The sequence below is a fragment of the Serinus canaria genome, chromosome 9, assembly GCF_022539315.1.
Source record: "Serinus canaria isolate serCan28SL12 chromosome 9, serCan2020, whole genome shotgun sequence".
In the NCBI taxonomy this organism is placed as follows: domain Eukaryota; kingdom Metazoa; phylum Chordata; class Aves; order Passeriformes; family Fringillidae; genus Serinus; species Serinus canaria.
Genome location: NC_066323.1, coordinates 16,063,073 through 16,086,643, shown reverse-complemented (window position 1 = coordinate 16,086,643; position 23,571 = coordinate 16,063,073). Strand labels below are relative to the sequence as shown.

At 39.7% G+C, this 23,571-nt stretch overlaps 1 protein-coding gene across 1 annotated transcript in view; it reads left to right on the top strand.

The window, feature by feature from the left end:
• Positions 1 to 4,037: 4,037 nt before the first annotated feature.
• The window catches only part of NYAP2 (neuronal tyrosine-phosphorylated phosphoinositide-3-kinase adaptor 2), a 127,061-nt gene continuing 107,527 nt past the window's right edge, over positions 4,038 to 23,571 (top strand). Inside the window, exon 1 of the mRNA XM_030226890.2 lies at positions 4,038 to 4,252. Coding sequence (XP_030082750.2) covers positions 4,047 to 4,252 — 206 coding nt within the window. The 5' untranslated portion in view covers positions 4,038 to 4,046. The remainder of the gene's footprint in view (positions 4,253 to 23,571) is intronic.

Genomic DNA, 23,571 nt, shown 5'->3' with positions numbered 1-23,571 from the left:
TATTCCTTTAAACCCATGCAGGAGCAATTTCAGTCTACTGAAGGAGACACTTTTAACCTCTTTAAGTGAAGGGCTCAGCACTACTTAGCTTTAGTGATTTCACCCAGGTGCTAGAGCTCATGCTGTGCAATACAATGAGCACCAGGTATATAATCTGCAGTCCTAGCCAGAATATCAAGTGTATTTTATACTTCCAAATGACAGTAGTGATTCCTTGGTTGTTTTTCTTTAAATAGCTGCATATATATTTGTCAAATGATATGTAGTAGGAAAGCTGCAGCTGATTTCAGAAAGTCTTTCTTCTTTGAAATCATAATTTCCAGCATCACTCTATGTGGAAACAGAAATGTCATTTTATTGTTAAGAATGAGCAGGGAACGCATCTAGAAAAGGCATTTCTTAGCAACTTGTCTTATCACGTTCACTTGTTTGGGTATTTCAAATATCACTTGATATAAGGCACAGTTATGATAGGAGACAGAGTTCTGCAAAGTAGTCTCTAGTACATTTTTCCTTCACTAAATTTGTCTTGATTCACTGAGTGTATTTTTTTTGTACACCCAATACCATTAGGTCCTTATTAGTGCTGCTGTAGTCAGCAGTTTGTGAAAATTGGATATGGCTGGCCTGTCTGCTTTTATTCTTCCAAGAAGCTAGAATACAACAGCTCAGACTCGAGGGTTGAATGGCTGGTTATCCCTGTTTGTGCAGAATCCTTCTGATATAATGAATTTTGTGAAGGGAGTTAAAAGGTAATGAGAAAGCAGATGTTCTTTCTAAGAGAGGAGGCAGTGTTTGAGGGGGAATCAGGCAGCACTGGAGAGGTGGGTAGTAGGCCTTTATAAATCTGAGATTGGACTGAGGACTTTGGGCAAGCCCACACTTGTTTTTCCATGGTCTCTTCTCTTATGTTTTTTTTTTTTAAATCCCTCTGGTTTGGAAGAAGGCAATCAGTGCCTTTGTCATTACTTCAAAAAGCTCCTTCAGTTTAATGTCAGCATTGCCAATTTTCAATGCAGCACAGCTGCAGCTTATGGCTGTCAAGCAAGCTGAAAAGCAACTGATATTTTGGGGATCCTGATGTGAATAAGAGAGAATGGCATGTCAGAATCTTCACATGCAGCACTGCTTGGATACTGTGATATTCAGTCGGTTACTCATATTCTGAAATCAATATTTTTGCACACTGATCATGTGAAAAGGAGGTGGTTTGATCCAGGATGCTGTGTGTTGGCATCAGAGCAAAGGGTTAGATTAGAAGTGAGGTATGCAATCGTCCTGTGAAGCACAATGCACTCTGCTCTCACAGAAATTGTATCTGAATCAATAAAATGATCTTGAATTTAGTTATGCAAATATTTTTAGGCAAACCAGGAAGGGGACTGCTTGCCCTTGCCAGTAAACCAGATGCATTGGCAAGGAAGAAAAAAAAAAATCTTTCTTGCTTTACTCCTCCCATGCTGTCAGCTGAATGCATGAGCTGTACCAGTGCAGGCTCTGGTCTGGGGGTACCTGAAGGGGCAGGTGTCAGTGAGCAAGATGGGTGTGATTGTGGCTTTCTCTCAGTAAGGTTTCACAGGGTGCTAGTCTTTAAGAAGCAAAGGGTACGTGATAGAGAACTCCTTCTTTGTGTCCTTGTGCTCAGATGGATTTTCAAAGATGCTCAGTGAACAGTCAGAATCGAGTTCCTCCAAACAATTTTTGTTGACCTCTCAGTATGTTAGCTTCAGTAGCTAAACTCTAAGGCTTTTCCTCTGCTCTGTTGATTCCTTTTGTTCCTTCACAATGAGGAGGGGAAAAGAAAGGAGTGTCTAAAGAATTTCTCAAGTGGTGCAACTGCCAGTTATAATTTTCCAGGACTGCTTGATTTCAGAAAACACAATGTACTGAAAGCAACTTGATTGCAAGTACCTAGGTGACTGTATATGGTCCTTGTTACTGGCTAACTTATGGTGGACATATAGAATGGCTGAATGCATATTCCAGCCCAGCAGAGTTCTAGCCAGCTCCAGTGTCAGAGCTGTGTGAAATGGCATGCAGGCACATTGGGCTGCACTAAGACCTCCTTCACTGCTTTTACCCTGCAGGGATTTGTAGGAGATGCTTATACCTGTGCTTGAAAATGCTTAAAGATCACTTCAGTGACCCTCAACATCAGCCTTATTTTCATGTTCAGGCTTAGTTGATAGAAAAGGTTGTTCTTGGAAGGCAGGAGAGGTAATAGGAGAAGACCCTTTGCATCCTCTGAGCCTTCATGATTTTAACAGTTGTGTTACCGTTGTATAGAAATACCTTTGATATGCAGACATGAGAGAAAAAGGGGAAATTATCAGTGTGCTTTTAAAGTATTTAGTACCTGAAACTAGCTGCTTCTTGCCATTGTCACTTCAAAAGTTCCCCCCATCAAAATGGGGGAAAAACATTCAAGGGCAGAAATATATTTCTCTACTCTTTTCATCCTTTGCATTTTCAAAGACAGGGCCCAGATCTGAAGGCCCAGAGTGGATTTCTAGAATCTTTAAGATTGTTTAATTTTTTTTTTTTAACCAGTGCCAGCCTAGATCAGAATTTTACCTCTCCAGTTATGTAATAAATATTAGAAATATAAGATTGTACTAAGAAATAGGGGAAAGTTTTTTGTCACTGATTCCACAGGAGCCCTGCCCCTGAAATCTGTGTCCAGACAGGATTCTTATTGCCTATTCAATAAGATCCTTCCTAGCTGTAGTGTTGGCATGTTCTGCGGCTGATTCCGAGAAGCCACACCATTCTTCTTCAGGGAAGGGAGGAATGCTGTAGCAGTGAATAAGCAAACGTGCCTTAGAGAGCTGAGTTCAGCTGCCAGCTCTGCCAGCAAGGCACTCAGAGACTCCTGCACCAACTCCCTGCCGGGGGGATGAGGGCTTCTCAAGGGGCTGTGTGCAGGTAATGCTTCTCAAGCTGATAATGCTTCTGGACCTTACAATAATCAGTATTTAAAGTAAGATGGAACAGTCCTATTTTTTTAACTTTTATTTTACTAGTTTAATAAGTTTAATCCAGTCCTATCCAGCACAGACTTTTGAGATAGACAGTCTGTCTCTTGAAATTCTACCTTGCCTTTAGTCTCCTGTAGTATTTACTGATGTGTCTCTACACTAGAGCTCTTACAACTCCCAGGAGTTCTCTTGATGAATGGAAAACCTTTGGGGCCTTTCTGTAGGGTTTTTAGGCTGCCTGCCACAGACCCAGGAGTTACCCAGGGGTCTAAGTCTTTCTGCTCCAAGGTGTTTAGCTGGGGATGCTGTATACCCCAGTGTCTGCCATACCTCTGGAATAAAGATTCTTGGTCTGTTCTGAAGGTCCCAGCTCAGCTGGACATTCCCATCCATTCTTGGAGCTTCAAGATGTTGGGCAGCAGGAGACCATGGCTTATGGGCTAATATCACATTAATAAGAAATACAGGAAAATATTTCACAATATTTTTTTTCTGAATTTTGAGTCTGAAGAATGCTTTTAAGTTTTTTGTTTCGAAAAATGGAACAATGCTTTTCACCTGAACCTTGGAATAGCCTACAGATATTAGGAACTTTTTCTGGTAGTCAGAATAGGATATTTTTTCTGGTAATCTGCTGTGTTGCAGTCTTATCTAAAGTGTAAAAGAGGAACTCTTGTCCTATGATGGGAGCCTTCTCAGTTCAATTCAAACTGAGATTCAGGATGGCAGTGTTTATGCAGCTGTTGGGTACTAGCAAATGGGAAGGGGTGGAAGGAAATGTTTTTGGGATTTAAATAGTGTAATTCTTTGGATCTGCATTGCCCGGAAGAAGAGACTCTTGGTTTTGTCTCTTCTTGTCTTGAATAATGTTGCTCAGTCTTCTGAATTGCTTTGTTTATTATCCTTTAAATAGGAAAATCTGAAAAACTGTCTTTTATGGAGATGTTAATTACAACTGACGCAATCTTGCTGTCATAAACCATAAGCTATTTTCCTACTGATAAAGGTATTTTGTGTTTTTCAACCTGCAGGAAACGTTGCTTTCCTTTGTTCATTATCTCCTGCAAGATGATGAGTTCAAATCAGGAGGAGGTCACTTTGGGCGCTTTTCTCCAGTATATTGAAGATATGGGGATGAAGGCCTATGATGGCTTGGTTATACAGAATGCATCAGACATTGCTCGAGAGAATGATCGCATGAGGAATGAAACAAACCTGGCTTACTTGAAAGAAAAGAGTGAAAAACGACGAAAACAAGAAGAAGCAATAAAACGGTAAATATTTTGATAAAAACACAAGTGGTCTGGCAGAGTAATGAAAAACAATGGATTCAGATATGGTAAATATGTGTAGAGCAGTTGATTTCTAAGCAGCTTGCTGGCAAAAGCAGTGCAGACCATTGGCCTCTGTCAGGCCTCTAACATGTGTGGTTTACATTGTGTAGACATAGCTTGAGCAGCATGTGTGGCATCTTGAGCAGGTGTGATCTGTAACAAAAAGTTTGGGTGCTTGGAATAGATGTAGATCTAGTGACAAATGGGTTTTCATCCTCTTAGTCCTTTTAGATGAACAGTTTGTAATTTGTGCAAAAATGTATTTCTGTGTGAGCAAGACAGGGACAGTCTCACAGATCAAAATAGACTATTCTTGAGCTGATGTTTTAAATCTGGTAAATTTTCTAAAACCTTCTAACTGGTGTCTGAGGTTTTCTTCAAAAAAGTGTCTATTATTTACATTTTCCTTTCAATTCTGTGATCTCTGAAGTCAGTAACAATATTGCAATCACTTACAGGAAAATGGATCAAGCCCCTGATGGGCAGAGCCCTATAACAGCTCTTCTTGAACAATTCCATTGATTTTAATTGACAGTTAATGAGAGGAGCACTTGCATGACCTGGCTGCTTCTGCCAATGGATATTCATGAAATCTCTGTAGCCTCTTGGAGAGGAAAAGAAGGTTGAATGGAATAGATATAAATATTTATTGTATACATATTTGCCAGTACAAAAAATTGTTTTTCTTGAGGTGAAAGTAAAATTCTGTAATAGAGGTAAATCCTCCATCCAAATCCTTAACATTTATATGTGAATGGATGGCTTGAGCATAAACTGATAGGAGGTCCTTTGAATTTTTTCCCCCAGCATGAATCTTCTGTATTTCAGTTTAAGTGATTAAATTTTATGCTATGTCTTGGGCACTGTACACCCAGGTATAACAGACATGCTGTGCTGTGAACATTTGAGCAACGCCTCGGTAGTCTGATAATTTTGATGGAGCATTAAAAGGAAAAGAGCAGCACACACAGTTTGAGAGAGGAGGGAGATGAAGGAATTTAAAGCAAAAAATGGCTGCTTTATTTTCCAGGAAGTAGAACTATTTGGATTGTCAGTAATTTCATTGGAATGATAAGGATAACATGACATTAAGGTGAATACAGCCAATTAGGCTGTACTCTGGCTAATCTGCTTGCGTGCACTTTTATACGTGTGATCATAAAGGTTACCAAGTACCAGAACAGATTTTGTTATGAATAGGTTTCTTGGGACATGAGAGGGTAACTTGTGGACCTACCTGTTTCTTTATAGTCCTCTAGCCAAGCTTCTCTACATCATTTGAATAGTAGTGACAGTATTTCCTACAATGTGGTTGGTTTGTGTGGTTTTGTTCATTGATCCTGGCAAAGCGATTTGATGAAGAGCTCTGGAGAAGTAACAGATGATTTAGGGCTGAGCCAAACCATGAAATTCTTGCCCACACTGAGATCAATGAGAAGAGAATATTTATCCTCAGTCACAGAGCCAGAAGACAGGAGGTAGAGGACCTACCAACAGAGTGGGCTTATTAGAGGAACAGCATGTATTTTTATGTGGTTTGGAAATAACATTTCCTCACTACAGTGCTCTTCTGTGGGAAACTCTTTGCAGTGATCCCCTCTGATCCCTCCCTGTAGGCACACAGTTGGTGGTGATGGGGAGTGGGGCTGGCCCAGCCTCATCCCCAACTGGGCACAGCTGTGACAGCAGGTGAGCAGCACTGACAGCAATGAGCCCTGGAGTGCCCAGGGGCACTGACCAACCACCAAAGGGAGCAGAGGGCACACAGGGGCAGGGCATCAACAGGAGGGGATAAAAGGTTGGGACAAAGAACAAGAAGGGCAGATGCTTGCAGCCTGCTGAAGTGGAATGATGTTACTCTGTGTGGGCAGAAGCCTGAGGCCTTCTGATTAGGTATGGTATTACTGTGTATGGGAGAATGCTTAAAGCTTTCTGAAATTGTGTGGTGATACTCTGTGTCATGGCCATCTCAACGGGGGCATGTGCTGTGACACCTCGCAGCTTGGCTTATCTCAATAACACTGAGGGGGAGAACATGTCTGCCTGAGTAAACAATGTAGGAAAACATCTCAGGAAATCTTGAAAAGCACTTTTTCTAAGTCTTTTTTGCTTTCTCCCTTGTAAACTTGGAGAGGTTAAAAAAGATACTTGAGATCAACCTTTGGTTGGAAAAACTAAAAGGAATGGCAAACCAAGGGAAAATACCTGATTTGACTAAAGGAACCAGGATGTCTGAAGTCACTTAGGCTGATTGCAATTGAGTTGGCTCCCTCTAGTAACCTCCTATTATTATCTAGTAACCTATTCATCCAAGACCGTGTTTTTTTTATTGAAATGCAGCAGTCAGGAAAGGTAAAGTTGGATCACTGATTTCTTCTTTGTTCTGTACTATATTCTTTATGTCTTTACCTTGTCTTGGTGGGTATTTATATTATCCCTAATTCCTGAGAGCGTGGCCTAGATAGCAAGTGGTGCACATGTGCAGTGGCAACTGCTACCAGTCTGGAGACTCACAATAGCTGAAAACAATCTCCTTAGCAACAAGGGAGTCATCCCCTGTGATTAACTGCAGGTAGATTTTTGAGAAGGAGAGGGGGTTCCCACAAATACTCTTCTTTTGCATGTGAGAATCAAAATAAAGCAGCCAGAAGCCTTTGGCACCAACAGAGAATTACCTGCTAGTCCAATTATTGAATTGTTTAGAAGCTATTAAATTTTAGTGTTCAGTTGGCCTCTATTAGAAGGCTGTTTGTGTATATTAATGAGATAATAATGAGTAATATATTGTCTAATAAAGTGGTGGTATTCACACACAACACTATTTAGAAGCAGCTGCTATTTACCTAAAACATCTCATAACTATGCTGAATGACTAAAGTTCATTGAAATGCATTATTCTTAGCAGTTTGAACCAAGATCTGAAAAATTACCTAAAAAAAAAAGTTTGATTGTACATTTTGCTTTCCAAAGGATACATTGGGCTGTGTTTCTTCAGTAGCACTGATGTACCTTCAGTGTGATTGCTGTCTCATGGTGTCTGGCTTTGATAGGTTAATTGTGGGGAAAAATGTATAGATCCATTGTACAGAGCAGGAGATAAACACAGTGTATTGGATTGGGAAAAATAACAGCAACTAGTCTTTGTCTAATCTTGCTGGGCTGAGTCAGCTGATCTGATCTGAATTTCTGACCTAATTTTAGTATGGTTCTTAGCACTCATGCGGAGAAAACAAGGTTAATGTGCTGATTAGTAGCTGAGAGTAAGGCACAATAAATACGTAGGTATACAGGACCTAATGTACAGATGATTTTTCCTCCATCTTTTTTCATCTGGTTTCATTACATGATCATTGTCTAATCAGGAAGCTGTGTCCAGATTAAGAGAAGGTACTGGCATATTGCCTACAGAGCCTATAAATTGCAAATTAAGGTATGGGGCAGTATCATTTTCACTGGCAATACCATGGGGATATATATTTGCCATGATACAATATCAGCTGTAGACAGCATTTCTGGGAACAGAAGGTAGATTTGCCTCAGCCATTGTGGGTGCCAGGAAAAAGGTGAGTATTTGGAGTATATATAGGGCATCTGTTGGAATTAGCAACTGCTTTCTGACTCATCCATAACTGACATGCACATATTTAGATAGGTTATTAATGTTTTGTGTGGATACTTCACCAGTGTTTTCCCTTTTTAATTGCACAAATATAAAAGCTTGGTAAGAAACAAACAATGAACCCTCCTCATCTGAAGGCTTGGACATGTTGCGTAAATCAGAGTGCATGCTTTCAAAGGTCTGGCTTCTGTTTTTTGTGCATCATTCAAGTTATTGTCAGGGAAGTAATTTTCACTTGTAACACCGTGAAGATGTGACTACTCTACTGTAAAGCTGGTGGTATCAGTGGGCATGAATTTCTGCCTGCCAAATCCTGGACTTAGTCATCAAAATATTTACTTCTAATGGTTTCCCTTACTTGTAGCTCGTTCCCAGGACCTAAATGGCTCTATGGAAAGCCTTGCTTGTGCTTGTATCCAGACAGATGCTGTCAAGAGGAGGAGCTTTTAGAGCACTGTTGTGTGCTAAAGCTAGCAGAAATGGGCCAGCCAGCCAGTGGCAGAGTTAAGCTGTTGTAGTAAAGAAGGAATTGTAATGAACAGCTGTCAACATAACCTCTCCTTTCTTTGGCAAGCCAAGTACTGAAGACTGACCCATCAGCAAAAGTAAGATCATATTTTTCTCTTGCTGCTTTTTTTTTTTTTTGAAATGGTTGTGGAAGTGATTGAATTCAGGCATTATCTTTCTGTAGTTTTCTGTCATTCCTATCCTTAGTTTCCCTTGTGAACAAGACGTAAATTATGTGTCCTTTAGCTAAAATTTGTGTTATCAAGCGTGGGTGACAGCAAGAAAATATAAAAAGATTTCTATGCATGGGATTATTCACTGCCAAAAGCTCTGTTCAGCTGAGAAAATGTGTGTAATCTTAGACTATATGGACATGCTGAAGAGGTTTTACCAAAAGATTTTTACCAGAATAAATAATAACTTAAAATGAATTTCTTATGAACTTAATTTTTTATAGTTTTGTCTTGAAATCAGAACAATAGGTGAAAGTATTTTCTTTTTTTCTGAACATCTCTCTGTAGTTGAAATTCTGGGTGGTAAACTGTGCCTTTCTAAATTTGCAGGAATAATTATGCTTGCTAAATTACAGTATGCTTATAACCTGACCTCAAAAAAATGATGAAGGAAGTGCATTAAATATTATGGGTCATGGTGAGAGCCTCAGCTGAAATACCTGCAAATACATTATTGAGATATTATACATTACAAGCTTGTTAACCCATTGTTTTTGGCTCGTTGTGTTGATGTAAGTTGTGAAGGTTTTTTGTTTGGATATTTTTGTTTTGGGGTTTGTTTGTGGTTTTTGTTTGGGTTTGTTTGTTTTGGGGCTTTTCTGTTTTTGTTTTTAATTCAAATCTGAGTTCACTTGGTGAATGTCATTTCTGGATATGAGGTCAGTGGTACGTGCTCCTTTGATCAAAAGATTTGTGCTATGAGGAAGCTTAACTAGGGCAGTGTTGTTTTCTTTATGTTCCTCCTGGACATGTTGCATGCTCATTTCATCCTAGATTAAGTTATTGCTCTGATACCACTGTTATGGTGGAAATGGCTGATGAGGCGTCATAGAGACTAATTTTGCTATGATTTCAAAACCTTTTTCTCATGAAAATATCCCGGGGTGTCTTTTGTAATTGGTTCAATGTAGAAAGGGTAACATTAATAGGTTTTTTCAACAAGAGTAAGAAAAATGGTTGTGAAGTGAGTGACCTCCAAATGTATTTTTTTTGCTTTTATAAGTAAACAGATGTGATGATCTAGCCAACAAATCCTCCCTTCCAAATGCTCATATCCATATGGCTGCCTGTGTTATTGCCACACAAAATAAACAACAGACACAATGCAAATTATTTTATTTTGCTGTTGCTGTTATTCTGAGAAGTTTTATTTTAGAACAGTCATGTGATTAATTAAGCCATTTAAAATTTACCATAGAGGCTGAAATCCAGCCTCACAATCCAAAAGATCAAGGAAATAAAGCAGAAATCATTATCAGTTTGCTTTCTAAATCTTGATGTTATTTTCAAAAAATTTTCCCTTTTAGGGCTTCTGCTTACAACTTTTACTTTTTCTCAGGAAGTTTAGATGATCTCCTTCCCCCTATTGTTCCACTAATTACTCAGACCTATAATGATCCACTATGGTGCGTGCATTTTTTTCCTCTCAGGATTCATTTGTTCTGTTTAAAAGCACTTTAGGTGTGTGGGGTCATAGAGAGCCTGGAAGACTTCTGAAGGGGTTCCAGTCCTCTGGAAGGCTTCTGAAGGGGTTCCAGTCCCTATTCTTGTTAAAACCCAGTGCCTTGAAGCTGTTGGTACTCACAGGGCTGCCTGACCACCTGTGTCAGTGGGTGAAGTGGCCTGGCCCTGAGCCCATCTGGGTGTGTGCTCCCATCCCAGCTCCAGGCTGAGTCACCCTGGAGGAGTGCTGTACCTCTGGACACAGCCCTTGGCACTGCTGCTGAGACAGGCTGGGGCTCTGTGGATCTTCATGGACAGTTGGTAGCCATTTGTTCCCACTTCTATTTTCAGTCTCTTCTCTCACTATCTGTTGATTACTCATCAACTACAGGATGTAGTTAAAATTATCCTGTATTTCCTCTAACCCAAAAGCCCTCTCAGCAAGAGTGATGCATGTAGAGCTGTAGAAATAGACATATTTTGCATGATCCTGTTGAGTTCTGGTGGTGTCATTGTATGGAATCAAAGGTTTGCATTTGTTTGGAAAATATCTTCAAGTATGTTACAAATTTGTAAAGAGTAGAGTAGAATTTAATTAAAACTCTTGGTATGAAGACTGGATAAAAAATAAGGAAGACTGTTTTCAAGCATGCCCAGATGAAGTTTTTCTAACTATTTCAGAATGGAGTTCATTAATAGTGGAATACATTCAGTAATACAGCACAACTCATATTCAAATTAAAAGCATTGATCTTTTCTGGCTCAAGTTTTCCACTAACCAAAAAGTGCTCTGTGCTGAAGTTCATTGACCCCTGACAAATTTTGTAATTGCCTGTGACCCAAATTTAGAGCACGTGTTGCAACCTGGAGGACAGATACTTGAACAAAAAACATGTAAAAAGAAATCTTACAACCCATTGTAGCAAAATTGCAGCTAGCCATGGTCCTAGACACTGGGAACAGACAGCCCCAGTCTGAGAACCCAGCAGAACTGATGCTTTGTGCCAGCATTATATAGTAAGAGTGAATCTTTCTGTATCTTCAGGAAAATCCATCATTAAACAATAACTGTTCATAAAGTTGAAGAAAAACAAATGTTTCCTTTGAGCAAAATAGCTCAGTTCATTGCTCTTTTCAGGGCCATGAATCACAGCTGTATTTGGCTGGATTTAATATTAATAAAGATTGCTTTAAGCCCCATCCAGCTGGCAGGCATCTGTGCCCTTTGCATGTTCTCCTCAGCACCCTCCTGACAGGCTATGCATACTTTTATTTATTTATTTCTATTCTTTCACAGGGAAACATAGCATGATACTTGATTATTTAATTGGGATGTTTATTTCCTTAAAAAGAAGTAGAGGGTCTGTGTTTGGGAGTGTCCCTGGAAAAAGAGAATGTCGCACCACTTCTGTAACAGAAACATCAGATGAAGGGCATCTTGTTGTCAAGTTATGCTGTATCAGTGGCTAAAATTTGTATGAAAAGAGGAATGTGTATGTACATTATTAGATTTTTGTGTGATTGGATTAAAATGGGAGCAAGGAGAGATTAGAGAAGAAAGGGATTGCAGAGACATTATTAGCTGTGGGTTTTATAGTTAAGTTGAGAATGCTTTTATTTTTCCTTCTGGCTTTCTACTCTAATTTAAGTTGCAATCCTAAGCGAAGTCAGTTAAATATATATATATATAAAAGCAAATAAATGCTCAAAACCCTCACCACAAAAAGCCCACCATGACACCAACCAACTAAAAAAGGCTTTTGTGTGGTGTGCACAGGGCCTTCCTTCATAAAGAGGGAGGGAGAGGGAGAGCCCTGCTGGGCTGGGGCAGGTGCTGCAGCCCCCTGTGAGCTGCCAGGAGCCTGGGAATGAGCAGAGGGAGCTGCTGTGGTTCCACAGAAGGTGGGTGTCAGTGGAATTGGTTTTCATTTCCCTTTTTATTGCACAGTACCCAAGGACCCCAAATGGAAATTAGATTGCTCTGAAACACTACCCCAGTGCACACAGAGCAAAGACAGCTCACAGCATGAGCTGAAATTGCACCCAACAGGTGACTAAAGGGGCACCTGAGGAGTTAGGGGACTGCTCATTTCCTTCCCTATATTAGTGGAGCAGAGAATAAAGTGGAGTGTGTCCCCAGTGGTTGTGATGAATTACATCCAGCAGTTCTCTCTGAAAGCTGCAGAGGAGCAAACACTTCCAATGGACTCCCGCAGATGTTTCTGGAATGTGTCGAGATTGAGAAGGCCAAAGGCAGCTAAAACCCACAGAAATATTCTTGCCAACAAGTGTGTTTCTTGACAAAATGGTAACATTTTAAAAGATCAAAAATGAAAGTAACTGCAGGGTTTTCCATAAATTAATAAGATTTACCTGGGTTTAATCCATTTCTCTTTTTGGTGGATTATACAGGGTGCATCTCACCAGTAGATCCTCTGTGAGCTGAGGGCACTTTAGTTATTAAGTTGAGATCACATGTTGGAGCCATTAAGTGAATTGCTTTGAACAGCCTTCCCCTGAATGCCAGGGCAAATGCCGTATTTCATACCCTTAGCTAATTTCACGCTGTAATTTAATTTTGGAAACATACTTTTAATTGAATCTTTAAAGACAAAAGGAAACTGCTGAGTCCTTTACTACTGCAAAAGAGATTGTTTAAAAATGTAGCCCATCTAGAGAATAATCTTCTATAATTAAACACAAAGTTTGTTTTGCTTCTCTGTGTGCAGCTATGGGGTAGCAAATTCCTGCTGTTTGCAGAATGCTCAGGGCTGAAGGAGAGGTATTGAGGAGCGTGAGAAGTTATTAATCTTATGCTCAGTTTTGTGACTCTGTGAGACAATCCTGCAGCCATCCACAATAAGTAAACCAAGAGGGCTAATTAAGAACATAGTCTGTTAACACCAAAAGCACGTTAGTAGGAGTCTGACTGGTGATTTCATTTTTCTAATTTTTGGTGATGAGATGAATTTGAGTGAGATATTAACAATTTTGTCATTAAGAAAACTTAAAAGCAAAACAAAATCAGTTCTTTTCATCCTTAGACTACATCCAATATTTTTTTTGTTAGATTTTGATATTCATCTTCTGTAGGCAGAGAGATTCAAGATAGATTCAGTAAAAATTCATATAATCTGTAATGTAATTTTGTTGTGGGAGAAGCATCTTGATTGGGTCAGTAGTGATGTAGGTCTTCAATTTTTCAGACATCAGATTAAAAATAATAGCAATTGATGCTAAATGCTGCTCACTCTAATGGAGAGGAGATCCTGGAGCATCACTTTGTGCTTTAGTACTCTGATTCCTTTAAATCAGCAAGTGATTTGCAATGGAGATTTTCCTTTTTATTGCTATTGGAGAAAAATCTATAGTATGTGCTGGTAGAACTGAGATGTGTAGGGTTGCAGTAAAAAGCATAAGGTTAAAAAAGAGAAGAATCGGAAATTAACCCATGAAGACCCAGCAGAGTATCTTCTAATGAGGATGAAGAACAAAGACAACATCATGATCTTTCTGTGCTGAGAGAGCTCTGCACTTCCATGTGCCCTGAGCTGGTAGCAATTACAGGCTGAATGGTGCTGTAAGGATTGAGAGCAGCCCCTTATAAGTGGTGGGCAGAGTTAGGGGTATGGTGAATCTATCTGGCTCTAACTAAAATAGAATTTTTATTTGGTCTTCTTGTGGGAAGGAAATACTGAGAGAATCAATTGTCTTTTTCAATACAAGTTATCCCTTTTCAGGAATTTCTACAAACATGGAGACAAATGACTGACTTTTATTAAATATTTTAATTATTTTGAGATCTGCTGCTTTTATATAATCACTCAGAAGCTTGGGCACTCATGTTTTATGGTTATACTCTAAGATTAGGCTCCTTATCAATTATTGTCTGGAGTCTCTATCTCAGATTATTTCAGGACTTGAATATCTTTTCTGTGAAAGAAGTAGCATACAGGAATATCCCCTGTATGTGCATTAAACACTGAAGGCCGTGGTATGCCAGACGTCTCTGAACACTTATGTTAGATCCTGGTGGTATAGTGAGGTTCCTGAAAGTGCAAGAACAAGGTGCCTTGCTGGAATTGACCTCCATCTGGTAAAACAGTCCTTTGGCTGCCCCTACAGAAACAGGATCCCCTCAATAAACCTGCCTCTGGGTTGCAAGTAGCTCCAGCTGCATTCCATCACCAAGTTAGGAATGGCAGCCCATATGATGCAGGTCTTCATTATCCTGCTGTATAAGCAAGCTGCTTAATTTTGGTAGCAGGTTTTAGGGCTCTGATAATAAAATGCTACCTCAGTGTCAGGAACATCTTTCACAGAAATTTCCTGCATTGAATGCCAGCCTATGTATGGATTACCACATTAAGAAATGCAGTGAGTGAATTTTAGGGTTGGTTTGACATGATTTTTATTTCAATGGAACAGCTATCTCCCATTCTTCTTTTCTGAAGAAATACAGCATTCTTGGTATTTAATTGGAAAAATATTCTGAAACTCATGTACTGCAGTTTATGCCAAAATGCAGCTCCTATTGAAGATTGAACTGCTAGTGTTTGTTACATGGCTATTGTTCTGAGATTAAAAGGTTTCCCAGCAGTTTATCTTAAATATCATTTCAGAGATCATTTTAATTGTTTCAGCTTTATATCCAAACTGTTAGGCAAAGCAAAGTGCAGTTTTTTCCCCCTAGGAAATCACATTTGTGCATTGCTGATCTGAATTGCACTGCCTGGGTGTTGAAGCAGATGGGAGCCGCATTTGTGCTCGCCATGGCAACCCCTGGCTCACATGACACACTTTGGCTGGTGCAGCCAAAGAGCTGCATGGCTTACTGAGCACAGAGCCACACACACATCAGTGGCCATGTGACTGCTCCAGCCCAGGCAGCTCCTTAAAGGGAAGCTGGCTTTGAGCATCGCTGCTTTCACCTGCATCCTCTTGCCAGCGTATCTTCTTCTCCTCTTAGATGCTGTTTTGAGCATTTAAAAAAATGGATGAAGGTTGAAAAGGCTTGGGTCATTGCCTTTTTTTTTTCTTTTTTTTCTGTCTTTCAATGAGAAAAAAATCTATGTGTGAAGATAAAGTAGTGGGGTTTTTAATTATGCCTTTTAAAATTAGATATGAAGGAGCTCTTTGCAGTTGAGCGAACTACGCTGAATATATTGTTTTCCTGGAAACCTTTGTTGCTATCACCTCCTAGATTCTACTAGATTTCAGAAGAGTAAATGAGGACAGAGCAAAAAAAATTCAAAACCAACCTAGGACCATTCCATTATCAACAAAGCATTCCAAAACCACCTTTGCTCCTTTACATACTTCATCTTAGACCTGATGATAATGATGACAATGACATTGATCTCTGACTCCTTCCCAGCAAAATATAGACTGTTACAAGTTTTCCCTAGCTTAGCTTGTTTAAAAGGAGTTATGTGTGGCATTTGATTAGGAAATCTGGAGGGCTGCAGTCTCCCAGGAATGAGTGGTGGTGTGCAAGGAGAAGTTAAGAGGTGGGGCGGGAGCTAAGCAAGCTCTGCCTGCACCTCAATGTGCTCAAAGAGAGCAGCAGCAGTGCAGAGCTGCCCTGGTTTCTTTGCTGTAGGGCAGGTGCAGCATATGCTGCTGTCAGTGTCTGCCCACTGGCACAGCTTGTACTTGAAGAGGAGCTCTTGAAGAACTGATCTTTACTGAAACAAAGGAAAGGAATCACTTTCCCCTTCTTTTTACCTCTCTTCTGTCAGATGCCTGACTGAAGTGATGCAGTTTTTCCTTCTCATCTACTTGGAAACTGAGGTTTTTGTGTCAGGAACTTTGTGTGAGCCCAGCTACACTACCAGGTGCCTGACTGAAATGGAAAATACTGCACAGTAACAAAACACTGTGAAATACTTCATTTGTCTTAGTTATTGCCAAAACCCCTTGAAGTTATTTAGGCTCCTGTCTGCTATGCAGATGTAATTTATCAAGCATTATAGAGATACCAACTCCTAAGTCCCTGTGCTGAAGTTAATTTTTGTGATTTATGGTGTTGCTCTTGCACTTGAGGAAAATCTATTTTCAGTGTCCAGTTTCAGGCTGACAGATTTTCATCTTCATTTCCTAAGTAATCAGTTGAGGTGCAAATACTGATAATTAACACTATTCAGTGAGAGACTGCTTGTTACTCCTGCTTCAACTGAGTTTATTATTTGGTTACCATTTTGGGGAAGATCTATGGTAAGGGAAAAATAACCTGCTTTGGGAATTAATTTAGAGACATACTTGTACCTAAATCAACCACTAAAAAGAGAAGTAATATTATCTTTGTTACTAGGGACACAGTGACAAAATGTGTATCTATGCATCTCTGCCAGTGATTGTACATAGATTCTAATAAAAAAATCAGCTTTTAAATGAGGAAACATGTGAGGGAATGTGTAGTAAAACTCTTTTGGAAGAACAAGGTATTCTAGGTTACTGTTTTTATTGTATTTTATGACAGTACTGATTTTTCAGCATCTTATTTTTTCTGGTTGATATCTGTTCTGATGTATTATTAGGAGGGAAAGGAAACTTAGGGTTTGTCTTTCCAGGGAAGACATTGAACAAAGGCCCTCTCCACTCCACTAAAATGTAGTGAAGATTTTGACAACCGCTCCCAGCAGTCTGCTGCTGCTCTGTTGTGCTGTGTCTGCAGAAGGGGAGGAGTGGCAGCAATATTTCCCCTTTCAAGAACTGGCTTTTTAGAATTCCTTCATGCCTACAAGTGGGAGTGCATTTTAAAAAAACATTACCATAAACAATTCTTTTCTTGCGAAACTGGCCCAACCTTCTCTTCTATTGTAAAATTTCAAATTTCATTAATTCAGTAAACTAATGAACTTTGCTGTCTAAAGGTTTATGTTTAAACCACAGGTTTCTGTACTGTTTTTTTGCAGTTATGGCAATGGAAAAGGCTATTTGGGCTTGTGACAAAATATTTTGACTAGCCCCTTCCTACTTAGTCATTTGTTTGTTCTCAGTATATATTTATTGTGAATTGTCTTCCCAAGAGATTACAAACAAGATGGTAGCTTTCACTAATTGATCTTTGCTGCCATTAAACTGAATGCTGATCTAGGAGGTTCTGTATGAAGTGGGTTTGGACTGGGTCTAAAATTTGTGGAAATAATGTCATTACAAGTACACATCAGAAAAAAAGCCCAATAACTTCATTGCAAGGCATTTAGGGTTGCTAAGAGACGGAATGTAATTATGTGCCAATTTGTTTACCATTCCCAAACACTTGGAAGGGGGAGAGCTGTGGGCTGCTCTGAATTCTAAGCTATGCACAAAATAAGCTGAATGCATTTTCTTGTCAAATGCAGTTTTAAGGGCATTTGGAAGTGACAGGAGAGCTTTGACCTCTGGTTTCTTCCTAAATGTCAAATATTGGTTGTTGTCGTTTCCCTCTCACTCACCAAATATTCTTTATACTAATTTTAACTGATAATACAAAAAAAAACCAAAAACAAGCAAACAAAAAAAAAACCCCAAAAAACCCTAAATAAATGAAAAATGAAATGTATAGAAATATGCAGTTTTTCTAGTAAGAGAATTAGCAGCTGTGCTTGCTTGAAAATGATGCATTCTTTAAAAGTAGCAGCATTCAATGCTCCTCTGTTATGATGCTGTTATTAATGTATGCTGATGTTAATGTAAGGTTGACCAGCATGTGCTGTTGACTCTTTTTATGTCTCTTTCTCTAAAATATTTTGTGTTGGTTTGCACTTTGAGATAAATACTGCAATTAACATTGGGTGCAAATGTAGTTTGTGCCACAATGAAGTTTTCATTTCATGGTGTCATAATGGCTATTATGTAGGCAATATAAAATTTATGCCATCCTAAGCTATTATATTTCTTGGTTTTAAAGGCATACATCTGGTAAATTAAATATGGGCCATAAACAGAGAGAAGCAGAGATTTTGCCCCTGTTTTCAGAATGGTAACTTCTTCCATTGCTCCTTCTTTAATGGAAATAAACATTTATTTTTAGCCAGTGTGAAACCCTAGCTGTAAAATTGAAGAACTCCCCACAATACCAAAGGAATAAGCAGTTCTCACCAGCCTAATAGAGAGCTCAAATCTGAGTCTGTGTTCAATCAGTGTCTCTGACACTGTAGTGCTGAAGTATGTCCATAGAGGTGCATTGAGTATTTTGTGGGGTGTTGCTCTGGGAAGGCTGGGACAGGCTGTCCTGGAGTGTGGTCTTTGGCCTCTGCACCTCACCACAGCAAGAGCCGGGAATCTTCCTGTGGTCTGAAATGCATTGGCATGTCTGAATGTAGATGGTTTACCAAGCTTTAGCAAAGCCAAACTGCAGGTCACTTGCCCAGGAAAATTGTCCCAGGGCAACTCCATCTGGCAAGCCCTTCTTTGTGGAGGCTGGTAGCCTCTACCTTCTGAGCCAGCTCTTTTGGGAAGCACAGGAGTTTTAGGGAGACAGCACTGGCCCCTCAGAGTCACTCTGGCTCATTCTCTGATCCTTGTGGCTGCAAAAATAGTCTTGGTTTAGTTCTGATTAAATCCATCTTTCAAAGTGTCCATCAGAAGCAAGAAGGCTGCAGACACACTGGCCTGGGTCACAGGGTACTTTAATTTCCAGAGGGGGAAATTCAGCAGCAAAAGTCTATATTGGGTAGCTAAAGAGTGAAGTCCCAGTTTTCCTCCTGCCACCTTCTGACTGCTCTGGGATGCTGTCTCAGGCCATGGGAGCTCAGCAAGGGCTTCCTGGAGGTTGCTTCTTCTCTCCATGGCATCCCAGGGATCTGCAGTTGGCTCCCACGTGTGACACCAAGGCACTGCCTAAAGTGGAGGGATGAAGTCTGTGACCCCCAGGTGATCTCTTGTGACTGCACTGACACCCCAAGGGCTGTGTCTTGCTGCAGAAGTCCTTAATGCAAGGAGATGCCAATGCCATGAAAGGCTCTGTTGCAAACTTTCTAGTTTGTTTTTGTGTCACAACTTCTGTTCTAATTCAGAATAAATGGTCAGAGAAAATAGGGTAAGATAAATGATATTCCTTTGTACATTTCAACTTCTGTATGCCCAACTGTTGAGATGGAAAATACATCAGTAACTTTTTCCCCCCCTCTTTTTACAGAATCTCATAACTTTTTTCTATATTGTTTTTCCTTCAGTTTTTCAGAATTACTTTGGGGTGTTCTTTGAGAGCAAGTGAAATGCAGTGACAGAAAAATAGAAAGGGAGGTTGGTTATTTCTAACCTTTTTTTGTCCATTTCATGTCAATAAGGGGATGGAAAAAGCTTTTTTCAGTCTTTAATGGCAAGGCCATCAGAAGTGCATATTTATTGTAGACCTTCTATCATAAAGTGTCTTGTAAATGACTGGAATGCATACTCTAGTCTGTTATTGACACAAGGTGATGCTGTTTAGTGATTTTAGTTGATACTACTTGCAAAAGAGATAGTAAGATTTTTTTTTTAATGAAATATATGGCTGTTCATGTTTTTATTAATTAGATAAATTGTTCAGAGCCTATTAAGTTAGTTTACATATATATATTTATATTTATATTTTAACCACAGTAGTCCAGTTTCTGAGGTAGTGCATTGCAAGTATTGTTTTTTCTAGCACATCTCCTGCTGTACAGTCTCACTAGACCTCCAACTGCAAGGTCAATTCCAAGATTAAATGGCTTATAGTTCAGCCTCTGTGTGAAAATTAACAGCACTTTGCCATTATTTTTTGAATAATATTTTAGGAAGTCTTTTATCATTCCATATGTTGGTTTATAAAATGATGTCTTGCATTAAGACAGAAAAAAAATCTTCTGCTTTTGGTGGAAAAATCTGTCGGTATGCCTGCTGGCCTTTAGTATGTTTGACACATTTGTTGTGCTTTTTTGGTACTTGATTGTGTCAGTTTGATTTCACAAATTGTAGTTAACCTGCCTGGAGGGTTTCTATGTGAGGTCAAATTCCACATGACCAGCAGAGGTGTTCACCTGAGCTCCAGCCTCAGTGCTCTCTGTCCCTGTCAGTCATTGTCCTGGATGTGTTTTATGGGGCAGAATAACCAGCAGTTGCTCAGTACTGGGGTTTACTGCTATTCAGGGGCTGGTGTGCACTTAAATAGTGATGTGGTGCCTCCTGCTCCCTGAGCCAGACAGCAGGGACTGCAGAGGCTGGGGGACAGTGACCCAGGAGGTGTCCTGGGTGGAAAGCTCCAGAGCTGGGGTCCTCTGGCAGCTGCAAATCCCATCACAGCACGAGCCTGGGGCACAAGACAGAGCTGCTTTTCTCAGTGTCATAGCCAGGCTTTGCCCTGAGTTCCAGAAGAGAGCTGCTGCCACCTGGCATGGGCCTGCAGCTCCTGAGGAAAGGTATTTGTACAAATAAAAGCACAACTACAGGAGCTTTCTTTCAATCCTTATTCACTCTGTTTAGAGCAAGCATTGCTCTACATGAGTTCAGCTGTCTGTCAGAGGCTACTAGGTTCTGTTTAGACTAAGTGAATATACTTGGTATGAGAATCAGAGGGATTTTTGGGTGATTTGAGCACAGCTTTGAGTACTTACAGTGGTGTTTTTAGACTGGTTGTGCAATGATCTTTACTAAATAAAGGAACATATAAAATATGATAGCTCTCAGCATATTAGCCTTTGAAACATTGGAGCTGCCATGTAAAAGGAAAGGAAATTCAGACCTGCATTTTTTAATAAAGAGCTGGTATACCCATATTAGCATCTGGAGACCACTTGCTTTCCTCCCATCGATAGAGGATGAAATATCAAGAAAAATTTGTGAAGGCTGGAATAATTTTTCTCTTCCTGTCTTAGTTTCTTGTTTGTTCAAAAAATTACCTCCCCTAGAAACCTCTGTCAGTCTATCTCCTGCTTGCCTATAACACCTAAAAGCACATTAGGCCTGTGTGTACTCTAGCAGAAATATTGTGTAATGTTGCTTTTTCCATTCCTAATCTGAGCAGCAGGCAAGAACATGCTGAGAGTGAGAAGCTGCCTGCTTTGAAAACTGTGGGTAGAGATCCCCACTATTTTCCCTGCTTACTGAACAGAGCTCAGGAATGGTGCTCTGAAGAAGATGAGATCAAAGTAAGGCAAAGAAGCACATAAAATAAATTATGCAAAAGTAAAAATTATTCCAAGTGTTTAGAGTTCTCCTGGTCTAATACCTCCAAATGCAGCAAATAATAATCCAGCATCTATTGTCTTTGTGCCTTTTTGTGCTACAGATCATTAGGTAATAACTATGTATGCCATGAGAATTTTTTTCTCTGCTTCACAGTTATGTTTTTCTCCTAAAAAAATAATTGTGAGGAATTGAAAAAGCATTATGTAGACTTCTAAAATTCTGGCTCTTAGGAAATTCTGCGTTTTTTAAATTGTGTTTTCCAACTAAAACCAAAACCAGAGTTGTTTGGTTTTGGTTGGTTGGTTGTTTTTCCTGTGAAATGAATTATAAAGGCCAAGTCCAAATTTTTTCTTTTGATATGTAATTTTAAAATACTGAAATTAAAGGTCACTTCACGTTCAAACATCTACATGATAAAAACTTCAAGTGTGACCACTGAATATGGATTCAGTGGATATGCTCACTTCTAAGTTGTTTCTTGACCTAAAACACTACCAAAAGTGGCACAGGCTGCAGATGGCCTGGCTTTCAGCAACATCTTTCATCATCTTCTCACATAAGGTGAGATTCCAGATTAAATATGGTAGAATGTAGGAGTGGGATGGGAAAAAAACCCAAAACCCAACTAAACCAACCAACCTACTGGAAACATAAAGCCTGCTTGCTTAAATGCTCACCCATGTCTGCTGTCCCTGCAAGGCTGTACCCTCCAGATCCTTTGGGTGTGTGTTCTGTCCTGAGGGTTTGCTCTGCTTTCTGTGCTGATGACAGCAGGAAAATGTGCCAGTGTTGGCTTTCAGTGAAATGCACAAGGAGCAGTCTCAGGGCAGTATAAGGGGGCCTGAGTAAGGAGACACCTCACAGACTGAGATCATCTGAAGGCCAAAGTGGTTGATGTTTTTCAATGTGCTTTGTGAACCATCAGTGATTTAAGGTGCCATTTGTTCCATAGTGCTTGTCAACCTGCTGGAAGAATCTCTCCATGGCCAGAGGCAGTGAAGCAGAAATAGGAGGAGAGAGGCAGCAGAGGAATTGGAATTCTCAGTTGTTTTCTGCCAAAACAAAAGGAACAGGATGGTCAGTTGTAATTGTGTGTTGTTAGCAAGTTGCAGTCCCACAATTCACCCTTTCTATTTCTTGGTTTGGAAACTGGAAACCATTTCTCCTGTGTCCTCTCTAGCAGACAGAAACCTTCTGTGAATTCTCAGTAAAACAAAAAAAAGGTGTAAGATCTCTAAGAAGACCTAAGAATAATCTTTCTTTAGCAAGTTATAGTGCTAGGCTGTGCATTGAGGAAGGACTTTTAATTTCATTGAAAGATAAAAATTGAACTTTGTTTCATTTAAACATTTAATTTTTGGTTCTTTGCCTTGGTTCCTGACCTAAGTCCAGGACTGTTAATATAACTGTTTGCATACCTGAATTTCTATTTTCCCCATTTTTTAGTCATGTAGATCAACACAGGAGAGCAGATGTACACATGAAGAAAATTGAGGTGCTTGCTTGCTAAAGTAGCCTTTCCTAGACAGACTGGTTTTGGACAATCCCAGTGCTTCAGGAGACTTGCAGCCCCTGCAAAGTTTAGATGAACTGGTTGTTGTGTTGGCAGTTTTATGTGTGTATTGAGCACTAGAGTTCTGGTGACTGCAAGGTTTCACAGCACACAACAGTCACCTTTGGGTTCATTGAGTTGAGGATCTTATAGCTTTGAAAACCACAGCTACATCCATGAGCAGATGGGGCTCAGATTCAGCCATTTTCAGATTAAATTTTGCACTATGCCCCAATGTAGATGTCTCTACCAACGTGACCCAGGTGTTAAAGTTGTAGCAGAAGGTGCCTGGATGATCAGGATTGCCTGAATATTTACTGTACGGCTGTAAGTAACTTAGAATTTACAAGGGGATGCAGTGCCCATATGGTGCAGACCTGCCAAAGCTGTTGGTTTAAAAGTCTGCAGTAGCCTTAAGGTAGCTGAGGTGAGTGGAACTTGTTTAGAAGGGTGAACACGAAATGACAGCTTGACAAAGAAATGCATTGCCTGCTATTTTTCTCTCCTTCTCTGTGAAGTCAAAGCATTGATCTATTTTTAGTTTGAACTAAAACAAATTTCAGGTTGTTTAATCAAAATTGATTCTTTGCCTCTTCAGTGGCATCTTCAATTTGCAAGAATTTCCAGTTTCTTCTTTGTGTTTATGAGACTACATGATACAAAGATATCTAATCTTGCTGATTTACTACTGTGCTTTTTAAAGCTTGGGATATTTATTAGAACCAGTCCAAGACCAGCAGATGTAATTTGATGAATAATTTGTTTGACA